We start from the raw sequence: 23,652 nt of genomic DNA on the forward strand, positions 1-23,652 counted from the left end.
ACCTTCTGCGATGTATGATTTTAGTTGTGACAGTGGCTTATTTCTCTCATTTGTCTTAGTAAGCATTGTGGGAAGGTTTAATTTCTTCCCCTGAGACATATGGATTAGAGTTTACAGTGGTTTTTGTTTTCCTGTTGTTTATTCTCTCTGCCAAAACAGAAGATGGATAATACAGAATTCAGCCTTCTGAGTAAGAAGTAAATGGATTTGGTGCTGTTTATTTTTTCAATGTCCTTGTCTCCTCTTTATTGGGGTTTGTAGAGAGGTCAGCTATATGGTTTAATAACCATGATTTATGTTGCAGGCAGTGTGTTTCTTTGCTATGTGATTATGTCCCATTGTAAAATTGCTATTCATAGCCCTACAGCGGTGTGTGTTCTGCTTTCTTAAGCCTTGCCTTAACTAAAGGCATGGTGCAAGCAAGAACGGAAAAGATTCAGAAAACGGTCTTTGAATGTTGAGGTTAGACCACTGTTAAGCTCTTATTTTTGAAGAGGCAAATTAAGAGAAGGTTCTGAAGAGCATACTGCATGATGAACTGTGTGCAGTTAACCTAGGCTAGTTCCAACCATAAAGGGTTTTTGAAAGCACGTAGCGGAGTGCCTGTGACTTCCTCTCTTCAGCTAGTTCCATACTTGATTAGTATTGTTAGCATATCTTGCTTCGCTTGTTTTTGTTTCCTCCTCCTCAATCTTGAGGATGTCTTAAATAGAAGTCTTTATGAAAATCTGAAAACTCCCAAGAGTGTTAATGTCAGGGTCTTCAAAGGTATCTAGATAAACAAAGAAAACTTAAATCTTCCTATTACCCCAGCATAACATAACAGCAGACTGATTGCAAAGACACACAAAGTTTCATAAGTTACTGCTGGCATCTCCTTTTTTCCTCAGAAACGTTAGCATTGGTAATGCCACTACAAGGGGTAGGCCCTTAAAGATACCTAGGTGCCTGATGCCACACTGAATTTGAGCATCTGGTCCTTGTGAGCAGGTATTTCACAGACCATGTAAGAGCTTCCTTTGAGAGCAAAAGAAAAATTCTAATGGCTGAGACTGTTTTGGTGCTTCTGTCTCTGAAAGTGGTTTTTGTGGTCTCTATTCTCCCTTTCCTCAGCCACTTAGCATCTTTGATGTCCAGTTTCTGAATGCAGTTGGAGACCTGTTGGACCTCATTCCCGCATTGTTTGAGTATTCTGCGCGGGGTGGACAATGCCATGTGGAGCCAGGAAGTCATGGGAAGTATCAGTGGGATATGGGTCACTGCTCTGCACTCATCAAGGTGAGCACCAAGAACTTCACTTCCAGTGACTGTGTTGATTTGTAGTGGCATGAGTCTGCGTTCTTGGAGTCTTTGGTGTTTGTGTTGCATGTGCATAAAGAGACTCCTGTCAGTCAAGGTGCTTTTATGCAGTTGTCATTTGTGCCTCTGTAGGATTCTGGGTCCACTTTTGTTCATTTGTGTTCAAGGGCAGGGAAGAAACCAAACCAAGACCATAGAGTCTGACAGTAACAAGCTGCTGGAATTACTAGGGAAAGGGAAACTAACACAGAGACGAGACTGGAAAAGAGTGACTTGATTCACCTAGCCAAGTGAAGTCTGAAGGGAGAGGGGTATTGTGAATGTCTACAAATACATTGGGCAAATAAGCAGTGAGGAAGGGAAGAGAGTTAGTTAAACTACAGGACAGTGCTAGTACAAGAACAAATGGGTGCAAGTGGCTGCTATATTCTAAGTGTTAACAGTGATACTCTGGAATGGCTTTCCAATGAGAGTAATGACAGAAAAATGCTTTTGAGATAAGTGTCTGATACATCATGGTGGCAATTAAATTTTTCAGTTAAAATTATCAAGGATCTAGTCAGCATATGGAGACTCCGTGTATCCCAGAGCAACAATATTGACCTTAAATTGAGAAGCATTCATTCAAGCATTTGCCTACAGCAAGAGGTTTCTGAGCTAACAACAAATATTAGAACCAGGGAAATACTTTGAAAAGATGTACTATCAATATATATTTACCTTTTCAAAATGAATTTACTTGCATTTGCTTCTGTACTTTAAAGTCACCCAGAGGCATTTTCGCATAAACAGCATGTTCTGAGTTAGTGTTAGATATGTTTGCAGAGAGCTGATCTGAATGTGTAGGTACGGCTATTCAAGAGGAAACCGGGGAAACAAAACATACCATGTGATGCAGGTGTCCCCCCAAATCCTAAGCTGTTTCATTTTGAAAAATAACAACTAATTAGTTGAAAACAACACATGGGCAAGAATTATTTCCAGAGATTTCAGGACTTCATTGTTAAATACACAGTTAAAAGTGCAAGAATCTGCTCCTTCCTGAGCAATGCAGTGAATCAAACTACTTAAAACAAGTTGTTCTCCGAGTTTCTATCAAAGTACAATACATGCAGTGTGTAGTAGGGTCTGAAATCATTCATCTTTCTGCCTCTGTTTTCCAGGTTCTGCCTGGATATGAGAATATATATTTTGCCCATTCCAGCTGGTTTACATATGCGGCCACACTGAGAATATATAAGCATTGGAACTTCAATATAGTTGATCCAGACACTAGCACCAGCCGTGTCTCATTCAGCAGTTACCCAGGTAAGGTCAAGAAAACCGAAACAATGTAGATATCCAAGATGGCATGGACCATCTTAGTGTCTTGCAGATGTCTTGTCAATGAAAAGGATGATACCTCTACACGCACTGGCTTTGATCTGCCTTAAAACTTTTAACCACCGAGAGGATGAGATGTCTTCAGTTTCTGGGCTTGACCGTGATATTGTCATCATCTTTTGTTGTTGATTAGTCACCTTCAGTGCTCTGAATAGTAGTAGTTAAATATTCTACCTCTGGCATAAACGCACTGCTTTGAATTCTGCTGATGTAGTCTGCAGTCATCTTGAACTTCTCACCTTGCCTGTAGCATTCGCATGTTTGGCAGTCTTGAACACTTCTGTTTACCACTGTGGCATGATTTGTGCTGTAATGGGGTTGTTAGAGGGTATCTAGTAAGGCTAGTAACACTGGCCATTTGATATTGTATTGAATTGTTTGATGTTGGGTTAGCAAACCTTCAGGTTGGTGGGGTTTTTTTATTCCCCACATCTCCCTTTTCCAGCTTCTTTATAAGCTGTTGCAGAGGGGAGTATTTTTAAATGCTTTTTAAAAATACTGCTCAGGAAGATTGGGCAGCATATAATATTCTCAAGTTTCCTGGAAGAATGTTAGAAATTGCCAGCAGTTAATATTTCAGTAGTAAAATATGTACTCTTGCTAGAGGAGCACCAAGAAATGTGAACATGGAAACCAAAGCAAATCTAAGACTCTAAGAGTGAGTTAGCATTGCCTAAGTTTTTAAAGGTGGAATTTCAAATTCAAAAATACCCGAACCCTCAAGAATCTTCATAAACTTTTTGAAGTATGTGCTGTAGGAGACTGTGTCGTTCTGATTAAATTTTGTTGGATGATGATTTCAAAATGAGCTGCTTTGAGTTACTGTGCTTGCCGTACTGCAAAGGCAAGGGTCCCTCATGGCAGGGACTCCTGAGACTCTGACTGAGAAACTGTTTTGCAAAGCAGTTGCATTGATTTCATGTTGAAAGCAAGTCTTTTTCTGTGGGGTTCTGACCCTCCTCAATGACTTTCAGGAATGCAACATTTTCTGATAACTGACATTTTTGCTTTGAGGAAGGAATAGAGGTACTCCGGCAAATGCCTGTTAAGTGTACAGCCTTTCAAGAGCTTGGGTTATCTCCGGTTCCCTTGGAGGAATTTCACTCACTCATTGCAAGGAATTTTGCCAAGCCTGTGTAACCTGGTAGAAAGCCAAGTTTTCTGTCTGAGCTCTGTTCATCACCTTAATGTACAGAAGGTTATTCTGGATCTCGTATCTCTCAGCAGAAATACTGGTGAGGATAGTACTACCTTTCAGGAGAATGTGGCTCTGTTTCACAGCTGTTGCATGCTGCATTGTGCTGCATATTCAGAACTGGGTATCAGGATAAGCCATGCAGAGCCTTTATTATTTTATTTTTAGTGGGTGTCTGTGCAGATATGTCTGGGTTGTTCCTCTTGTTAATTCTTTGTATAGAGTGAAATACAAATCTTCTGTTTTGATAAAACCAATAGAGCTTCATGGAGGCCGTTGAGGTCTGCAGAGATGGCTCATTTTAAAGCTTGCTTGTGCCAGGTAGACTCTGACACAGTGATTTGGTAGGGTGTGCTTCTACCAACAGAATTCAGTGGGAACTGTTGCAAAACGTAGTTCCCATGGCTACAGTGAAGTCTGAGAGACCTGTGGTATGCAAAGTGTACTTGCTGGCTGCGTAATTAAATGGTACTATCACAAGCACTGGACAAGCATGATCCATTGACCACAGCATATTGTATTAGCTGTGGGTGTAGTTCACAAACTTGCAGTTTTCCAGGGGATGAGCAAGCTCTAAAGCACTAGCCTGGTAATGATTATGCAGGAATGAAGGAACTGCCAAATTCCTCTGCTCCGTGTTGTGATGAGATGAAGCCTTGTATTTTCAGGGCATCTGACCACAGAATCTACAGGTCCTGGCCATGGCTCAGCTTGATGACCAATTTCTCACTGCATGCAAGTTTCCACTCTTATTCTCTGTCCTGATGACACTAAGAACTGGTAAGAAAGACCAAGCCAGTAAGCTCCCCTGAGTAGTAATAGGATTCTAATGTACATAGAAGTATTGACTTTTGGAGGAAACAAAGAGCATTAAAAGATAGGTGTCCATCCAGGGCTTCAGTGACACCAAACTGAGTAATTAAAAGACTACTGTCGTCCAGTAGATTGGATATGAAGTAAAACTCTTCTGCTGTCCAAAAACTGTGTCAGAAAAGTTTCAAGGAGTCATTTGCTTTTGCAGAAGGAATGTGCCAACTCCCCAGTTTCTCCTGGGGTCACAGAGTAAAATTGTCCAGATTGTTTACTTACTGAATTTCAAAAGACAGGCTGCTACACCACAAGATGTAATATTTGTTGTGACTCAAAGGATCTAAGACTGTTCACTAACCATGATGCGTGTCAGCATGTGCATTACGATACAGCTAGAGGGCCTTGCGCTTCCTTGCTTCTGCGGTGACTGAGCAGGTAGGAGGACAGACAGGAATTGCAGGGTCTACCCCTGCCTTCCCAGCAGTTCCCCACATTCCTGCCAGCATGCTCAAGCATCACTGTTGCAGCATGTCCTCTCTTTGCTGCTTTGTCCCTTTAACAGCAACAGTAGCACTGCAGAGGCACAGTCAAGTGGAAATGAATGGTAATACTAATCTCTGCTTTGGCAGAATGATTTAGCCACTTGCTGCTCGTTTCCACACTAATCCTAATCCTCACTTGAACTCTGCTCCTAGCCTTATCTTTCTCTTCTATTGAAAACATCCGTGCAGAGCTACATGTAGGACAGGTCTGTGAACCTCTGGGAAAGAGGGCATCTCTGAGCTGAATGCTTGGGCATCCCTGACTTCAGTATCTTGTTCAAGCTCTATACATCCGTACTTACTGTGGTTGGTGAATCTATGCACAGCAGAGAGAACTTAAATTGTACAGGCATGCCACAGTTGCCCGCAAATGTTAAGGGAAGTTATGTTCATATGGCGGGGGGTGATAGTAAGCAATGCAATAACAGAGACTAGGTAGGCGCTATGTTTTTCAGGACATACCTACTAAAAGAGAGAAAGTGCCCCCCCTCCCCCCATGCTATGCAGTCACTGCTCTGCACTGCCCCATTGCCCCATTGAGGCATTCAAAGAAATGAGCCCAAATAAAGGATGAAATTTGCAGTTTTTCTTGGACAGCAGGCAGGTTGCAGCTCCCAAGATTTCTGTCTGTTTGGATGGACCTCTTCTTGAACGGTTGGTTTTGAACCCCATTTAAGAAAGGGAATATGGAGCCAAGCACTCTGGTTTGGGTAGTGACCTACTTTCTCTGGGCTAAGCCACTGTCTTGTTAAGTATGTTGCTCTCATTTTAGCTGTTCAAGCAAAACAGTTGAGAAGAACTGTATTGCCACCTTTTCTCCTCTGGTCTGCTGTCAGGATCTTGCTTGGTTGAGGCAGGCTGTGACATGGGAACAAGATGGCACAAGTCTTGATGGATAGCTATATGTGTGTGGCTGAGGCAGGAGAGAGAAGTAACATATGTCCCTTGCTTTGAAGGTCTGATGTTTGTGCAGGTTCAGAAAGTGCAGCATTATCCTTCCCCACAGTCTGAGCGAGAGCTAGGAAGAACAAAACATGGAAAGGGTGGTAGCCCTTGTACTCAAGGGACCGGCTTGCTCATGAAGTATTGCCAGAACATTGCCTGCTTCCCTACTCCTTCCAGCATCTGTCTAAAACCTGGAGGGAAGCAAAGGAAAGTATCTGAAGTCTTTAGAGCTAAGAGGCCAGAGCTATAGTGTGGGATGTGCTATTTCTTGATGCCTAGGAGAGGTCTACAAGTGGGAGGAAGGCAGCTGGCAGGAGTTCAGTCTTCACATGACAAGCAGCTGTTGATGGGATTAAGAAAGATAACCCAGAGAAGACATCTGCTTTCCCATTGTCAGGTGTGTTTATAGCCCAGAGCACTGAGCATCTCAGCTGGGAGCTACTCTCATGCCTGTGAGGTGGTGGGTAGACCTCATGTCTCTGACTTCCATCCTGTGATACTGACCCTTTCTGTAATTGAATGAGCACAACGACCTTTTAAAGCACCAAAAAAACTGATGACATCTGGTTCAGAAAGCAGCAGCCTACTACTTTAGGAACAGTAGCTGCCAGGAACGTGTTGCCTGCCACATGCTCTTGAGTGTGCTGACTCTCTGGAGAACACTGAGGCTCAGATTTCAAAAAATATTTTGCTTTGCTTGGCTGATTAATATTGTCATGATGAATGAAACTCCGGACTTTGGAAACTTCAGTTTTCCAGTGATGATTTGAAACTGAATCTAAATGACTCAGACCCAGAAGATGTAATCAGAAGTGCTTTTGCTTGTTTCCATGTAGGAAGAATCAAGTTCATTGGGGGGGGGGGATAAAAAAAAGAAAAAGAAAAAAATGGTTTAGAGCTGCTGTTAAAAATGGGAGATGGATTTACAGGAAAAAATAGGTGAACTGTGTAGTAAGATAATAGCTGGCCGAAAAGGCGTTTTCAATTACAACAGATTTTCATACATGCTTAAAAAGACAAGAATGACACAAGAGGACATCAAATACCTGCTGATATCTCTAAGCTTCACCCAGGTGTTAGTTTTGTGGATGTCTTTGCCCTGGGTAAACCTGTTGTATGCGTTGAACTTCCCCTTGTTTCAGGGGTGCCTGTGCCTTAAGTCAAAACAGTGTATGTTATCTCAGAATAATTAGGCTGGTAATTATGTATCATGGAGGGCACACTATTTTAAAACATTGCAGGAGAAAACTTGGTAAATACTAAGGCCCAGGAGGAAATCCCCTTGTTTTCACCTTAGCTCAGCTTTGCAATTTATTTGAATTACAGCGTTCAAACTTCAGTTAATTCGGCCTCCTTCCTTGTGTTGACACTTGATTTGAGTGGAGTTTTTATGTTTTATCTCAGCTGTTGACTGAAAAAGAAGAAAAAACTGGTTTATTTTGAAGTGGGGCACTTGACATTAGCACCCACATGGGAACTGGCATTCAATTCAAATCACAGTTGCTTTAGCAATTCCATTTCTTGTCTCTGGGCAAGCACTTGACTCGTTACACAACAGCTTATTGCTGGTGATGCCGTGAAAATCCGGAGTTGAAGACTCAATAGTCGGCAGACTATTAAGCAGGTATTCTTTATTACGGCACCGGGCACAATCTCTCCCCCAGACGTGTGCACCGAAGAGAAACAGTTACTAGGTATTTATGCTATGTTAACATACATATTAATTACATTTCCAAGAAATGTTTATCATAGTAATGGCTTTTCCGAGAACTCATTAATATATGGTAATGTCTGTCGCACATGTTTGTTTGGCGTCTCTTGGCGGGGGTCTTCAGATTATCCTGCAGCCTCCTTATCTCTGTAGTTTGCATACCTGTTCTCCCAAGGCCCAGGTGCCTAAAGGGATTATTCAGGAATCCCTTGTCTTGCAACCGTCCCAGTTATTCACAAAGAACCAAGACTTGTTTCTGACCACCTGAAGTGATAACATCCCCTACATGTTACATTTGTTACATTTACAGTTATCAATCCCTCCTTTTGAGGATTTGTAGCTAGAAAGTTATGAATCCTCACTATTCTATTTTGTAGGTATTATTTTAAAATAATTCTATTTGGTGCCTAATCTTGTTCTTTTTTCCAATCACTGTGTGTCTCAACTGAATCCTGACAACACCAAAGGAAACATTTGAGAGACATGCAAACAAGTATTCCTAAAACCACCAGTGTAATCATACCCATGAATAATTGTTTCAAGCATTTTAAATTGGAGAGCCAAGAGGTTAATTTATCCCATAAATCTTGAAATCCCAAGGAAGTATCATCCAAAGATACTTCATGGAATACTCGTGCTGTCTGTCTTTATTGATATATGCACAGCAACTGGTATTGATGATCATACACACTCCCCCTTCTTTGGCAGTCAATAAATCTAGTGCCATTCGGTTCTGTAGCACAACTTTCGCTTACTCCTAGCCATGGTAAGAACCATCTGACAAAGCTATGAAACTTTGTTCCCCTACTTACAAGTGGGTTGTCTTCCCGTTTGGCTCGTCTCCATGATGTTCTTAATATGCCTTTAGGTATTTGGGACTGATTATATATTCGGTCTTGGCTGACTAGATGACCTATGGTACACATTCTCTTCCAACCCGCAGGGAGCTGCTTTCTGCTAATGCCATCGCCACATCGCCACCAATACCCGTCGGGTATATTTACAGGGCCCGTCAGTGGCTGTGAGATTAGCTCCGTAAAATGTTTCGCAGTTTACCCAGCTGATTGGTACATTCCTAAAATAATCCCAGTTCAAGGGGCTATAGGTTTCTAATTGGGTTCTGTTACAAAAATTTATATATATCACGCTTGTTCCTTTCAAATCCCAAGTTCCTACTTCTACTGTAGTTTTGTTGATCCAATAATCATTCCACCCATCCATGCAAGTACAATTTTTGTGTGTATGGAAGGGGGGTCGGCACGAACAAGTGTTGGATCTTGCTTTCCATAGGCAGCTATTATCGCTGACCAATATCTGGGTGTTGTTATCTAATATCTGTAGGTCAAATCTTGGTCCAGTTATGTAGTTTGAGTTGTCATGATCGCAGTATTCTCCGTCGTGTCTTCTCCAAAACTCGGGCCAAGTATTATTGTCACAATTCCAAAGAGTGGATCCTACCCCGTATAAAGGGAGTCTCATGTCACCTTTTGGTAAGGCAGTACAAATCCAACAATCCTTAGCTCTCGTGGCATTCGCTATCATCTGAATTGCATTGTAATGTAAGTTCTCTCTCCAAGCGTTTACTAAAAAGCCTAGGTTTAACAAAGTTACCGTCTCAATCCTAGTTTCAAACCGCCAGCCTTTTTGACCATCTATCCTGGTTTAGGAGCCTTCTTCACTCGGGAATAATGGATACAGGCTGGTTGTTCTCTAATCTTGATTGCAGTGAAGGTGGTCAGCAATACCTGGTAAGGTCCATTCCACTTCTCTTTCAGTGGATCACCTGAAAAATTCTCTAAACATAAACCCAATCTCCAGGGCTAAATGGATAGATCGAGTGATCTACCCCTTTAGCCCTGATACCCAAAACATTTTTACTAATTTTTTCTAATTGTTTTCCCAAGGATATAGGATAATTCTGTAGATACTGATTTCCCAACTGGTTCAAATCTTCCCCTTGAAATTTAGCCTGATATGGTCTCCCATATAGTATCTCAAAAGTGCTCAAATTTTCTTTGGCCCTAGGCTTTACACGTATCCGAAGTAGTGCAATAGGCAATGCTTGGTACCAATATAGATTCGCTTCTTGGCATATTTTTGCTATCTGTTGTTTTATTATGTAGTTCATCTTTTCTACTTGCCCACTGGCTTGTGGTTTGTAGGGCGTATGTAACTGCCAATTGATTCCTAACAGTTTGCTGACCTGTTGCACTACTTCTGCACAAAAATGCGTCCCCCTATCTGAGGAGATAATTGTCGGTACCCCAAATCGAGGTATTATTTCATTTAATAATACCTTAGTTATTTCCCTTGCTTTATTTGTTCTACAAGGGAATGCTTCTGGCCAACCTGAAAAGGTATCTGTAAGTACTAATAAGTACTTGTACCCTCCTTTTCTTGGAAGTTCAGAGAAATCAATTTGCCAATGGTCTCCCGGTATACTTCCCTTCCCAATGCTTCCTAATTGTACCCGGTTACCTGTATTTGGGTTATTTTTTAAACATGTTTCACACTGTTGGGTTACTTGTCGGACTGTAGTATACAAATTTTTCCCTATTAATTTCTGATTTAAAAATTTATACAGGGAGTCCGCTCCCCAGTGTGTCCTATTGTGTTCTTCTTTAACCACCCCCCATATCTGTTTAGCAGGGATTATAATTCTGCTGTCACTTAAGTAGGCCCACCCCTGGGATGGAACTTGGCCTCCTAATGCCTCTATTAATTCTTCATCAGCTTTAGAATACTCAACATTTTCTTGGTCACTCAGGTTTCTATTTCTGTTATCTGGAATTAAGGCTAAAATCTCTTGCATTCTTTCTGCTGCCTGTTTAGCTTCAGAGTCAGCCAACCTGTTACCTCTTTCCTGGTCAGTGTTACCCTTCAGGTGTCCTCAGCAGTGCATGATGGCAACTTTTGCTGGTAGTTGAACAGCTTCTAATAGTCGAAAAATTTCCTCAGCATATTTAATCTGCTTCCCTTGTGCAGTTAGTAGTCCTTGCTCCTTCCAAATTGCCCCATGAGCGTGGACAACTCCAAAAGCATATTTGGAATCTGTCCATATATTTATCTTTTTTCCTTTTGCTAACTCTAGAGCCCTAGTTAGGGCAATAATTTCAGCCTTTTGAGCTGATGTTCCAGCAGGTAATGACTGAGACTCAACTACTTCATCTGTTGTTGTCACTGCATACCCGGCCTTTTGAATACCTTGTTGGACAAAGCTGCTTCCATCTGTGAATGAGGAGTCCTGTGCATCTTCCAGGGATTCCTCTTTCAAATCTGGTCTGCTGGAGTACACAGTCTCTATGGTTTCTAAGCAATCATGTACCGATGGTTCAGAGATTGATCTGCTGAGAAAAGAAGCTGAGTTCGTAATATTAGTCACTACAATATTAATATCCTCTGCCTGGTATCATGAAAATTGGGATGGGGAAAGCCAGTAGTTCCCTTTTTGTTGCAGTACAGCTGATATTCTGTGTGAGATTGGTACTGTGATCTTTTGGCCCAAGGTGAATTTTTGGGCTTCCTGAATAGTCAAGACCACCACTGCCACAGCTTGCAGACATCCTGGCCATCCTTTGCTTACTCCATCCAGCTGTTTAGCAAAATAGGCCACAGCTCTTTTCTAGGATCCCAGCTGTTGAGCTAGGATCCCCAGAGCTATGCCTTGTCTCTCATAAGAAAACAGCCAGAAGGGTTTAGTAACATCAGGCAGGCCCAGAGCTGGGGCCTTCATTAGATTTTTCTTAAGTGTCTGAAATGCGTTTTGAGCTTCTTTGGACCAGATCAATCGGGTGGGGTTGTTTTTTAAAAGTTCACATAAGGGTCTCACTATTATTCCATAATTATAAATCCATAACCGGCACCAACCTGTCAGTCCCAGAAAGGTCCTGAGCCCTTTTACCGTCTGACAGAGGGGAGTCCTGCAGATGGCTTCATTCTGTTCTGTTCCTAGTTCTCTTTGTCCAGACAGCTTGCATCCAAGGTAGGTTACCCGTTGCCACACCATCTGAGTTTTCTGTTGAGAGACTTGATACCCATTAAATCTCAAAAAGTTTGACAAACTGATAGTCCACTGTATACAGTCAGGTTTTGTTTCAGTTGCTATTAATGTCATCTACATACTGTAAAAGGGTTCCATCTCTGGAGGAAGGGTTCCATGCTTCAAGTTCTCATGCTAGTTGATTTCTAAAGATTGTTGGGCTGTTCTTAAAACCTTGGGGTAACACTGTCCAGGCAAGCTGGGTTTTTCTACCCGTGGTAGGATTTTCCTACTCAAATGCAAATAAATTCAGACTTTCTTTGGCTAAAGGCAGACAGAAGAATGCATCATTTAAATCCAATACCGTAAACCATACTTGCTACCACAGGGTGTATGCCCCTAACAATATTATTCACTTCTCTTAAATCCTGTACTACCCAATAAGTTCCACCTGTTTTTGTTTTGGTGGTTTTTTGTTTTTGTTTTTTTTTACTGGTAACACAGGAGTATTGTATTCTGATTCACACTCCACTAGTAGTCCATACTGTAAAAAGTTACCTTGTTTCCCCTCTTTTTCATTTTGTTTTTCTGTTGCTTAACTTCTAAGAACTTTGCTTTTTTTTTTTTCTTTCTTCATTTAGAGCAGCAGCTAGCAAAGCAGCTTGTAACTTGATACCTTTCTGTTCTAATCACTTTACACAACCCTTCGGAAAATCCAGAGGGGTTTTCCTTTTGGTTGTGTTTTTTTTGTTTGTTTTTTTTTCCTTCAATACCGCGTTAAACTTTTCATCTCCTATACTTTTTAATTGTCCACAAAACTGCATCAATTCTAACAACATATCATAATTCAATTAATTGTTTCCTTGTGAGGGGATGATCTCCCTCTGAAGCTCATGTTACAATAAAATAACTTCTCAACTTCTCCACCAATCGGTTAACACAAAACACACACACACAACCTAGAAGCGGTCTTTTAAAATCCTTCTGTTTACAAACTGTATGACCTAAGTACAACAATATATACAGGCAAACCACTTCAGTTAACATGTTTATATACATAGAGCTCTTTCAAAACAATATATACAGTATATTTAATACATACCCCAAAACCAGAGTCCCTAAATGATCGATCAATGCCAAATAACTAGAGAACTTGTAACCCCACAATATATACCAACTTGTATTTTAAAACCAATCCCCAAATTCCCAACTCAATTCCTAAATCATGCTGACATTCTTTAAGGAAACCAAACCCCATACATTATTAAGATGTTGTCGAGTGAGAGGTCTCCCCCCTACTTTTCCCAATGTTTCCATATAGATTCTGGGAGAGACTCTCAAAATCCCCCCCCACCGCGGGAAGACCCTGCACTGATACTTAAGAAATCATAAACCATGGCCCTGATGAATCAGAGTTCAAATACAACAGTCCCAAGTCAAAAACGGGAAATCAGCAGAACGTACCTAATGTACGTGGTGGGTTTTTTTTTTCTTTTTTTTGGTCTTTTTTTTTCTTTTTTTTTTTTTTTTTTACTTATTTGTCTTTCACACAGAGGCTTCATACACAGTCACACAAGCTTTCCAATGTGCTAGAATACATCCTAAGGGGCTTTTCTTTAAAATACCACTGCTTTGCTGTCCCCCATTTTACTTTGTTGATTCTGTACTTCTGTTAGTCTTTATCTTAACAATTTTAATCTGTCGTCCCCTTCTGTCCCGCTCTGACCACATTCCAAAAATGTCACAATTAATATTCTGGTCAGGAGAAAAGAGGTTCACCGTGCAAGGTTTTTTTTGGTTTTACGATGCCTGATGGGTATGTTAACAAGCCAGTATCTGAGATATCCGATATCCGAGTTCAATACCAACAAATCCATATCGCCAGATGTACAACTTAAGCGGGTTTCCTAAGCGTACCAATACCGAATGTACGTTATTACAGAAGTACAAAGCTTAACCCATGCCTGCACCAACGCACCAATACTAAAAGCACGTTATTACAGAAGTGCAAAGCACAACCCGTGCCTGCACCAATGCACAACTACCAAAAGCACGTTATTACAGAAGTGCAAAGCTTAACCTGTGCCTGCACCAATGCACCAATACCAAAAGCACGTTATTACAGAAGTGCAAAGCTTAACCCGTGCCTGCACCAACGTACCAAGACATACACCCTCAGGCGCGAGTAGCCTGGTGTACAGCGCTCAGCGTAGGATGTCTCCTACGACTTACGAGAACTCTCCAAACGACCGGTCTTACATACCAAAACAGAGAAAGAAAGGAAAAAAGAATACCTTTACTCATTTAGATGGTCCTTGTCTGCTCCTGCAGTGATCCGAGTGAGGCGAGGAGTCCCTCCGGGAAATCCCGGGGGTACCCTAGGGAGTCCTGTTCTCAGCGGGTCCTGCAGCTGAGCAGAGCGGGTCCCATCTGGGGTGCCAGAAATGATGCCGTGAAAATCCGGAGTTGAAGACTCAATAGTCGGCAGACTATTAAGCAGGTATTCTTTATTGCGGCGCCGGGCACACGGGGGATCTCTCCTCCAAACGTGTGTACCGAAGAGACACAGTTACTAGGTATTTATGCTATGTTAACATACATATTAATTACATTTCCAAGAAATGTTTATCATAGTAATGGCTTTTCCGAGAACTCATTAATATATGGTAATGTCCGTCGCACATGTTTGTTTGGCGTCTCTTGGCGGAGGTCTTCAGATTATCCTGCAGCCTCCTTATCTCTGTAGTTTGCATACCTGTTCTCCCAAGGCCCAGGTGCCTAAAGGGATTATTCAGGAATCCCTTGTCTTGCAACCGTCCCAATTATTCACAAAGAACCAAGACTTGTTTCTGACCACCTGAAGTGATAACATCCCCTACATGTTACATTTGTTACATTTACAGTTATCAATGGAGTATCCCATGTCTTTGTATAAAATTGACTGGCAGAGCCAGGTTTTGAGTGTTTCTCTTCTTGTCCTTACCTTGAGAGAGCTCTGCTGTTGATGTACATAATTTATTGACGCTCTCTTTCTGTCTCCAAGAATAAAAAACTAGGAACCACAAGCTGCCAGGGTGCTCTGCCTGTTCTGTCCTGGCATGTTTTTAGAGAACAGGTGACCACAAAGTATATTTTCCTGCATCTGTTCTAGTTTGAGAACTTGAAACTTTAAAGAAGTCTTCCTGAAATGGAGCTCATAAACATTGCTTTTGCTTGAAGGTGGCCTGCCTTTTCATGAAAGTCTGGGAGTAGGAGGCAGAGTTGAGTTGTCTTTCTGGCTGTCATTGATTGCTGACCTTAGTTTGTTTGCAGACTACTTTAATAAAGCTTGCTGTAGAAGATTTTGTAGCAGAACTCAACTATTATGCTGTTGTGCAGCATTTTCGCATTTTGTACTCTCTGAAGAGTGATACCATTAAAAACTCATTAGCAAGAGAATAGGTTCTGGATGACTTACCCATCAGGACCTCTAACAACATTTCTTCCCCAGCCTGGCAGCCCTGTAGCTTCTGGGGAATCTAAAAGTCAAGTTATTTCTGCTTTGTAAGTAGTCCCTATGCTACCCGTGGTGTGATAGCTGACCTTTGCAGCTCTGTATACCACCTCCTGGTGGGGGATCTGCAGTTGGACCTAGTACTTCTTTTGGCATGTAACCTGGAAGGGAATCGTGCCCAGAGATCCATCGCTGTGTTGAGTTTTCGGGGCTGATAGGCATAAAAAACTAATGGCAACATATCAGAAAGAGGAGGAGGTAAATTTTTCTCTCATATACAGGATGTGGTTTATGATTTAAGAGGTGCCTGTTTCTTGGAGATGCTTTTAAGAATAGTTAGACTGGAAAAGATTAAACTAGAAGGAAGATTTTTCTGCTTGGCTTAATTTAATCCATAAGGGATTAATTTAAAGGAATACCTGTTGTCCTTACAGAATAAAAATCTAAACCTGAAACTGGCTGATGAAAATCTTTGTGGCATTTGTACTTTTGTGTTGGTTTTCTTTGTTGTATTTTTTTTTGAAGGAGTTTCTTTGTTAGAAACAAATACTCACTAGGCATTTAGAATATGTAATCCACAGCATAAGGTGGGAGAAACTTCCAAGCTTGGGATGCAAACATGAAGCAAATGGTCTAGACAAACAGTTAAGGATGTGTGTTGAAAGCATGACAAATGAGGAACTGTGCCGACAGGTGGGCTTAAAGCACTTGCAGAAGTCGCCACCACATCTTCAATATTTGTGCAGTTTGATTTCAAACACACAGATGTTGAGTCATTCATATCCTCTTGGCTTGTCTCTCTGTTTTGCTCTGTGACGATATCGAAGGTTCACAAAGATAACAATTTTGTATTATTGCTGCTTAAGGCTTTTTGGTGTCCCTGGATGACTTTTACATACTAGGCAGCGGCTTGGTAATGTTGCAGACTACAAACAGTGTATTCAACCAAACCCTCATCAAGCAAGTGATGCCTGAATCCCTGTTAGCTTGGCAGAGGGTCCGCATTGCTAACATGATGGCAGATGGTGGCAAAACTTGGGCAGAAACCTTCTCGAAGTGCAACTCTGGTAAGTACACTTTCATATAAATCCTAGAAAAAAAGGATGTGTTCCCTCTCCTCCTTGTAGCCTTTTCCTTCCCCAGCAGGACATGTCACTCTCTCTTTGCTCTCATATCCAGGGACCTACAACAATCAGTACATGGTGCTGGACCTGAAGAAGGTCAGGCTGCAGAAGAGCCTTGATGACGGTGCGTTGTACATTGTTGAGCAGATCCCAACCCTTGTGGAGTACTCTGATCAAACCAATATTCTCCGGAAAGGTAATAGCTCCTATAGTAGTTACTAGCTTAGGAAAGCAGTCTCTTTGTGCCAGCTGATGGAGAATCATGCTTTATACCTGGGAAGGGTTTATTGAACACTAGTGCTGAGTTTCCAGTTAGAAAGCTTTGTGTGAGCATCCCTCTGTTGCCAGGTCTGTTACGCTGTGTTCATTTCTCCTGTATGCTGTGGCAGAAATGTGGTGAGCATCTGCGTTTCGTAGAAGCAGGGGAGGAAAAAATAGACTTTACTTGCTTGCTTGCTTGCTTTTTCTTGCTTTTTTCCTGGTATTATTTTGCCCTGTTTTAGAGACCCATGAGGAAACAGGTGAGGTCTATTTGAAGCAGTACTAAATAACTGTGATGCTGTGGGCTACTTGAAATGTTTGGTGAGTGGGTCACCCTGCAAGGAGATGAGCTTTTAAATACGAGAGAAGTTCTGTGTTAGGTTCAGCCCTGAACTTTTCTGGAGCTCTGTTATCTGATAAATACTTGCTGTTTAAAAGATTCTTTAATCCCCTAGCAAGGCTAGCAGCAACTTGATGGAAAACAAACAAAAATCTAGGTGAAACAAAACACCCAATGTCAGGTTTCATGCACAAGTGTTTTCTAGACACTTCATGTCAGCATCCAAAAGCCTGAGCTCATTCCACAAATTTAAGTGTGTGTCTGGTGCTTTGTGCTCCCTCCTCTAATCACATGCTGAGGAGGTGAATTGAATTGCTTTTTGTTATCAAAAAGACTGGAAAAGCATTTATGTTAGCAGCTGGTGTTGTTTCCCTTTGGAATTTTTCTTTGTGTCTGGCTCCTTGGAAAGTTCTGGCTTATTTTGGGCATTGCCACAATGTCAGTATGATTTTATGAGCTGTTTCTCATCAATAACTTGGAAAAATCTCACGTCTCTCCCTTATACTTCTCTGGCTCCTTTATCTGTTGAAGATACAAAAGTAGCTCTGGCACTTGAAGCAGCGCAACCACGTCACAGCAGTGCTGACCTGTGCACAGAAGCCAGGCTTAGAGGTTTCCCCGAGTTCCTTCTCAGCAGTGACTCAAGGACTGCTGTGTGGGATTCGCTGTAAGACTCAGCCCAAGCCCTGGGCTTGGGCACACAGTGCCCACTGATTCCCTCCTAGGGGATCTTGTGGCTGCCCTGTTCTTGAAGGTGGCAGCATGTATTAGAAATTGCATATGATTTTACATTTGCAGTGTGGGTTTTCCCAGATATCTAAATGCACCTTGTGTGTATTGGATAACGCAGCAGTCAGTCTCTGGGAGTTTACACGTTAGGACAACCCTCAGCAGATGCAGTGGGTTAAGCACTGCAGAAGTGCTGCTGTAAGCCAGCACTGCTCCTCTAAGCAGCAGATTTGGACTCCTCCATGCCACAAGACCCTACACGTGCCATCAAGGCCCCTGCCCTGTTCCCTGGTGCTTGGAGCTGCCCAGGTGAAGGAAATTTGCCTTTCTCAAAAGCAGTGCTGGCTTCACGTGTTTGTAGAGTAGCTGACCCTGGCACACTCCGTGATTGCCTTGTAGCTGGTATGCAAAGATAGTGCACTTTTGGCACTCTGTTTTCGTCAGAGTGAGTTTACACCAGCAATGGCTTTTTAAGTCTCTTTCAAGCATACACCTAGAAACAACAGAGAATGAAAATTGAGTTGTCAAGTGAAAAAGGCAGGTGTTCTGTGGTAAAGCCCTATATCTGAGGGAAAAGGAAGCATTTTCTTATATGGGTTTGAAAATGGAAAGGTTTTTTTTTGTTTGTGGCTTCTGTCAACTTGTTTTGTAGGCCAGTGCAGGTGAGTTCTAAAAACCAGGCATCTCTTACGTTGGTCTTTCCAGGCAGAGATGTCAGGGTGCTTTCTGCAAGTTGACAAATAAAGCTCAGGAATCCTTTAGAGGAGGTGGGGGAGGGCAATACTGTCTCCAGTACAGGGACAGGGCACAGGAGTGGGCTGCAGTTCACGTTTCTCGATGATGAGCGAGTAGTACATCGATTTCAGTATCAAAAGCAACGCATCAGATGAGAACCTGGGATCGTAGTCTCTTCCAGCATATGTGTAATATTCTTCTTGCTCTGCCTCTTGATATTGGTGAGATCTCTTGCTCTGATGGGGAGAAGAGGAAAGCATTTTGTTTCAGAGAATTTTTGCTGCCTTCATGTCATCCCCCGCATCCTCTTTCAACCTTTATAACATCTCTGACTTGTTTTTGTCACTGTTCACCCTGCCAGGCCTAGCAGGCAGGTTTCACTGGCTTAGAGCAGTCCTTGGGTAAAGCCAGCTCCAGGTTGGGTGCTGCACTGTCTGCGTGGGATTTGCAGTCTTGCAGAGCATGAGAGACAGAAGAGCTCTTGCTGGAGGAGGACTTCAATAGTTTTCCTCTGTCTTAGCAATTTAAACAAAAACTTTTTCTGGGTGGGAGAAAAGGGGTCATCTGTGTGCACTGTGTTCATGTGAGACAATAGCACCTTTGTGAATCGCAGCTAAACCCTACTGGTTTGAAAGCTGATGTATCCGTATCCTCCGGCCTGCGTTATTAGAGGCTGGCAAATGTGCTCATTTGGGGGGGATGCCTGTGTTACAACGCAACACGTACGCAACCTGGTTCCGTCAGGTAGCCTCTGGGTCACGTAAGCAAATGCCAGCAGACAGGGTATTCCTGTCCCTGCTGCGTGCTAGGCAGGACGCACGCCGGTGAGGCCTCCGCTCAGGCAGCGTTCCAGTGCTTATGCTGTCTGCGTATCCGTCCTGCAGGAGGTTTGGTTTGTATGTGTGTGTGTCACTCCCAGTGAGTCCCAGTTGATTTTCTGGAGCATCTTGCAGCCAGACTCCTGGCGTTGTGCTGGTAATGCACACAGAGTGCTGCGTTTGCCAGTGCCTTGACAGTAAACGTCTAAGCCAAATTCCGGGTTGTGAGATTTGGGAAGCCACGTTCCCCACTGACAACAGGGAACACTAGTGCTTTGGAGAGAACCTGGAAGTGTGCTGCTCTTGGGACCAACTCGTGTTATATCCTCTCTGCCTAAACACTCCTTGGTGCCTGTGTTAAGGTACAGGTATCTATTTTTATTTCTTCCAGGACTTGCTGTACCCAGATCCTGACCTGGATGGTCTCTGGGCTCTTTACAAACTTTTCTGCTTTCTTGACTAGTCTTGTTCCAGGAAGCTGCATGTTGCCTACCTAAAACTCTCTGGAGTTCTGGCTGGTAACCCTGCTCTTTAGAGTTAACAAAATTGCGGGAGTCACACTTGCTCTTGGAAAAGTTAGGGCAGGGCTCTGCTCTGCTGATCAGTCACTTCCTAACCCTCAAAGGCAGATGCTTGGCGGACGTGCAGCTATCCCCCAGCTTTCCTCATCACTCTGTACAACCACAGCTTTCCAGCCACCACTGCACAAAGCGTGTGTGTGGTGTGTGTGGTGCGTGTGTGTTCCTTGCTGGCCTGCCTCCCGTTCACCCCTATTAGCTCTGTGGTCCTTGTATGTGTTGTGTGTGTCCGTCTGTCCCTGACATCTCAGCACGGTGTATTACCCTGCCTTGGGTCGATGGGAAGGGGGGAAAAACGGGAGTGACTTCAAGCCTCTCAGTGGGAAGTTTGGTGGAGGTAAATGACCTTACACTCCTCTGAGGTTGAGCAAGGAAGCCTCTGCAGGAGGGCCGTGCCCGCTCTGCATGTTCGCCTCGGACTCCTGCAAGTCTGATCTCAGCTGTTTTTCAGGATGAGTCCGCAGGGTGGAAGTCTGGGGGCGGGTTGCCTGGGTACAGTCTCCAGTGGTGTTTTACTGGGAGTCAACCCCGGTCACGCCAGTGACGATTGCCTTATTTTCTTGTGTTCAAACCAGTTTGACGTGTTATTCCTTGACGTGCTGTTAAGGCGATGCAGCATGGAAAATGGTTTATTTTTCTTTTTTGATAAAAGCAAGAGCATTCAGCTTTTCTAAGTGATTAACAGATTGTTTTTTGTCTCTGGCAGGTTACTGGCCTTCATACAATATCCCTTTCCATGAAAAGATTTACAATCTCAGTGGGTATGCGACATACGTTGAGAAGTATGGCATGGATTTCTCTTATGAGCTTGCTCCAAGAGCAAAAATCTTCCGTCGAGACCAGGGGAAGGTGACCAACTTGGAAAGCATGAAGTACATCATGAGATACAACAGTAAGACGCATGTTTATGTACTGTGGAGCTGATCTTAATAAAGCAGTGTTACTTTCATTTCTTGGATTATAGTGAGAAGCTGCAGCCTCACATACGGATCAGAGTTGTATTACCCTAGGTGCAGAGTACACACAAAGCAAAAAGATAACACAAGCTTACTGTTGAGGTAGGAAATCGGGCTAAAATTACTCTAACAGAAGTGAGACTTGTTTCCTTGTAGAACAAGGGCGCTCAGGCTTGCTGTTTGACCTTCCCAGAGAGCTTCTGACACTCCAGGAGACTCTGTGTACCCCTGTTACCCAAGACATCTACAGCCTGTCAATCCTGAAAGCCTTTAATCTAAGCAAGAGTTAGGTCAGATCAGACCAGAGAATTTAGTGTAAAACTTAAGGTCTCTTTGCCCTGTTCAGGCAAATGGTCTCTGGTAGGTAATGATCTGCTCTGCTTTTCCCTGACAGAGTTCTTCTTAACTGGATTAAAACCAGCTTAATTAACTTCTGGCTAAGCCCATCTCTAACTACAGATAGCTTTAGATGCTGTATTTTTATTCCCAATTACAGGGAGCACACTGCTTACTGGGCTTGGGGTTTGGGAGGCCTCTCCCAGGGTGGGGTATCGCTACTGTTTAGGCTGTGAGTAGGAGCATGCTCACAGACATTGAGGCTTGTCCACCTTCCCCTCCTAGCCTGCAGATACCAGAGTGCGTGTTCAAAGGCTTTGCTCCTTGCCACTTATTTTAGTCCAGAACAGGAAAGCAAAGGCTCTCACTGCTGCACTTCTTCCTTCCCTTCCCCCGCCTTCTTTTTCTCTTCTGCTTTTCTCTCCTGACGGACTTCCTGCAAGCTGTTGTCATGGGGAATTGCAGATGTTTGTTAGCGGTTGGCAGCAGTGCCCCTGGGATGCAGAAACAGCTGTATGGACTTGGATCAGGAGCTTGTCTACTTCGCGTCCTGTCTCAAGCAGGTGACTTCCAGCTGGTACCTGGGGAGGAGCAGGAGAGCAATGTGGTAGACTTGTGTTTCTGCCAGCACACGCACTTACCCGTCTTTTAGTGGCTCTGGCGCTTTGCACCAGCTTGTTGTGAGGGGACTAACTTGTTTTCTTTTCTTCCTTCCTTCCCTCCCCACCACGTTTCTCCTCAGACTACCAGCGTGATCCTTACGCCGAACACAATCCTTGCAACACCATTTGCTGCCGGGAAGACCTGAATCCTTCTTTTCCAGTGCCTGCAGGCTGCTATGACTCCAAGGTAAATTACCTCAATTTCAATGTCCATGGAATGTTTGCTGCCACCTGTTTGTGCTCCTGTCAGAGCTGTAGCGCGTTTCCCTGCACGAGGGCAGGCATGGCCGGGCCTGTCTGCTCCCTCTTTTCATGCGGTCCCAGTGTGTGGGCAGATCCTGAGATGGTAATTCAGTGTAGAGTCCTATCTCCTGTCCCTGACACCAGTCCTGGCCCAGTGGCAGAGGTTACAGGGGATGTGTGAAAGAATTATGTCCATGGGGACTTGTGGTGTTTAGGGGTTAAATCCCAAAGTCTTGCAGCAGGAGAAGCCTAAGAGAAGACTGAAATGAGTCTTGGAATCACTCGGGGAAGGTGACCTTGGCCTGCTGTTCGTGGGCACTGTGTGGGTGCTTCCCCAGAGCCCAAGGGGAATGTGTTTCCAGCCTCATATTTACATTTACCTTTACAAAAGTCTGACTCTCTAGTGAGTCACCCTCCTCCACGACTCCAGCTCTCTGTGAAACTTGCTTTGAGCAAAGTTTGGTAAAAATCACTTGGCTGTCGGGGGGCTGGGGGAAAATCTGTAGACTCGCTGTCCTGGAGAAGGCAGCAGTTTTTCTAGGCAGCTTGCAGGGTATTGTCGCTGTGAGGGGCAATACCTGAGTAAGCAGCTGTCCGGCCCTGGTGTGCTGGGCAGTCGTACAGTGTGTTATCCGGTGGGGTCCGGCCTGCTGCGTTTCTGGGTTATGAGTCTGGTTGCTAGGGTGGGCCCTGTGGAGGCTGTTTTGGCACTGCCAGTGCTGTGTGTCCAGTCAGTTTGCGCAAGCCCGGGGCAGCTGCCTGCTGTAGCATCCAGCAGGAGCTCCCAGAGCTGGCTGCTACGAGACGGATGCAGAGAGTTGCTGTGTGGAGGTGTCTACTAAGGGAGTAGGTCAGGGCACGCCGGTCGTAGTGCCTTTGCCAGCACGGCTGGGCTGGGGGAGGGCAGGGGACCCAAGAGGGGCGTTGAGAGAAATAGCTCAGAGCAGAGGCAAAAGCTGGCAGCTACAAACACTAAAGGCAATTTTAGTGTTCCTGAGTTTGGGCCGATGGAGCAGGCAGGGGACCTCTTGGGAGATAATGAAGGAACAGGGCAGAGTCTGGGCAGCAATATGAACTCTGTGCTGCCTTTGTCCTTTCCTGAATTACCCCGATAGTGTCCCCGGGGTAGGTCCCCCGCAGCAGGGCTGAGGTCAGACCCTCTAGACTGCCTGCTGCAGCTCCAGCTCTTCCGGAGATGCGCAAACCCAGGGAGGATTGTCCCGAGGGCGGATGTGCTGCCTCTGCTGCTGTGTTCAGTTTTGGGCCCTTCACTACAAGAAGGACATTGAGGTGCTGGAGTGTGTCCAGAGAAGGGCAACGAGGCTGGTGAGGGCTCTGGAGAACAAGTCCTGTGAGGAGTGGCTGAGGGAACTGGGGTTGTTTAGTCTGGAGAAGAGGAGGCTGAGGGGGCACCTTATTGCTCCCTACAGCTACCTGAAAGGAGGTTGTAGTGAGGTGGGTGTTGGTCTCTTCTCCCAAGTAACTAGCAATAGGACGAGAGAAAATGGCCTGA

General features: G+C 43.8%; 1 protein-coding gene across 3 annotated transcripts in view; it reads left to right on the top strand.

Annotated features, from left to right (window-relative positions):
* The window catches only part of PLBD1 (phospholipase B domain containing 1), a 48,433-nt gene that overhangs the window by 24,095 nt on the left and 686 nt on the right, over positions 1-23,652 (top strand). For all 3 annotated transcript variants that reach the window (XM_075428288.1, XM_075428289.1, XM_075428290.1), the window contains 6 exons: positions 1,114-1,278; positions 2,463-2,607; positions 16,224-16,424; positions 16,537-16,677; positions 20,649-20,834; positions 21,977-22,083. In XM_075428288.1, coding sequence (XP_075284403.1) covers positions 1,114-1,278; positions 2,463-2,607; positions 16,224-16,424; positions 16,537-16,677; positions 20,649-20,834; positions 21,977-22,083 — 945 coding nt within the window. The remainder of the gene's footprint in view (positions 1-1,113; positions 1,279-2,462; positions 2,608-16,223; positions 16,425-16,536; positions 16,678-20,648; positions 20,835-21,976; positions 22,084-23,652) is intronic.

This window comes from Opisthocomus hoazin, chromosome 8, assembly GCF_030867145.1.
Source record: "Opisthocomus hoazin isolate bOpiHoa1 chromosome 8, bOpiHoa1.hap1, whole genome shotgun sequence".
Lineage (NCBI taxonomy): Eukaryota > Metazoa > Chordata > Aves > Opisthocomiformes > Opisthocomidae > Opisthocomus > Opisthocomus hoazin.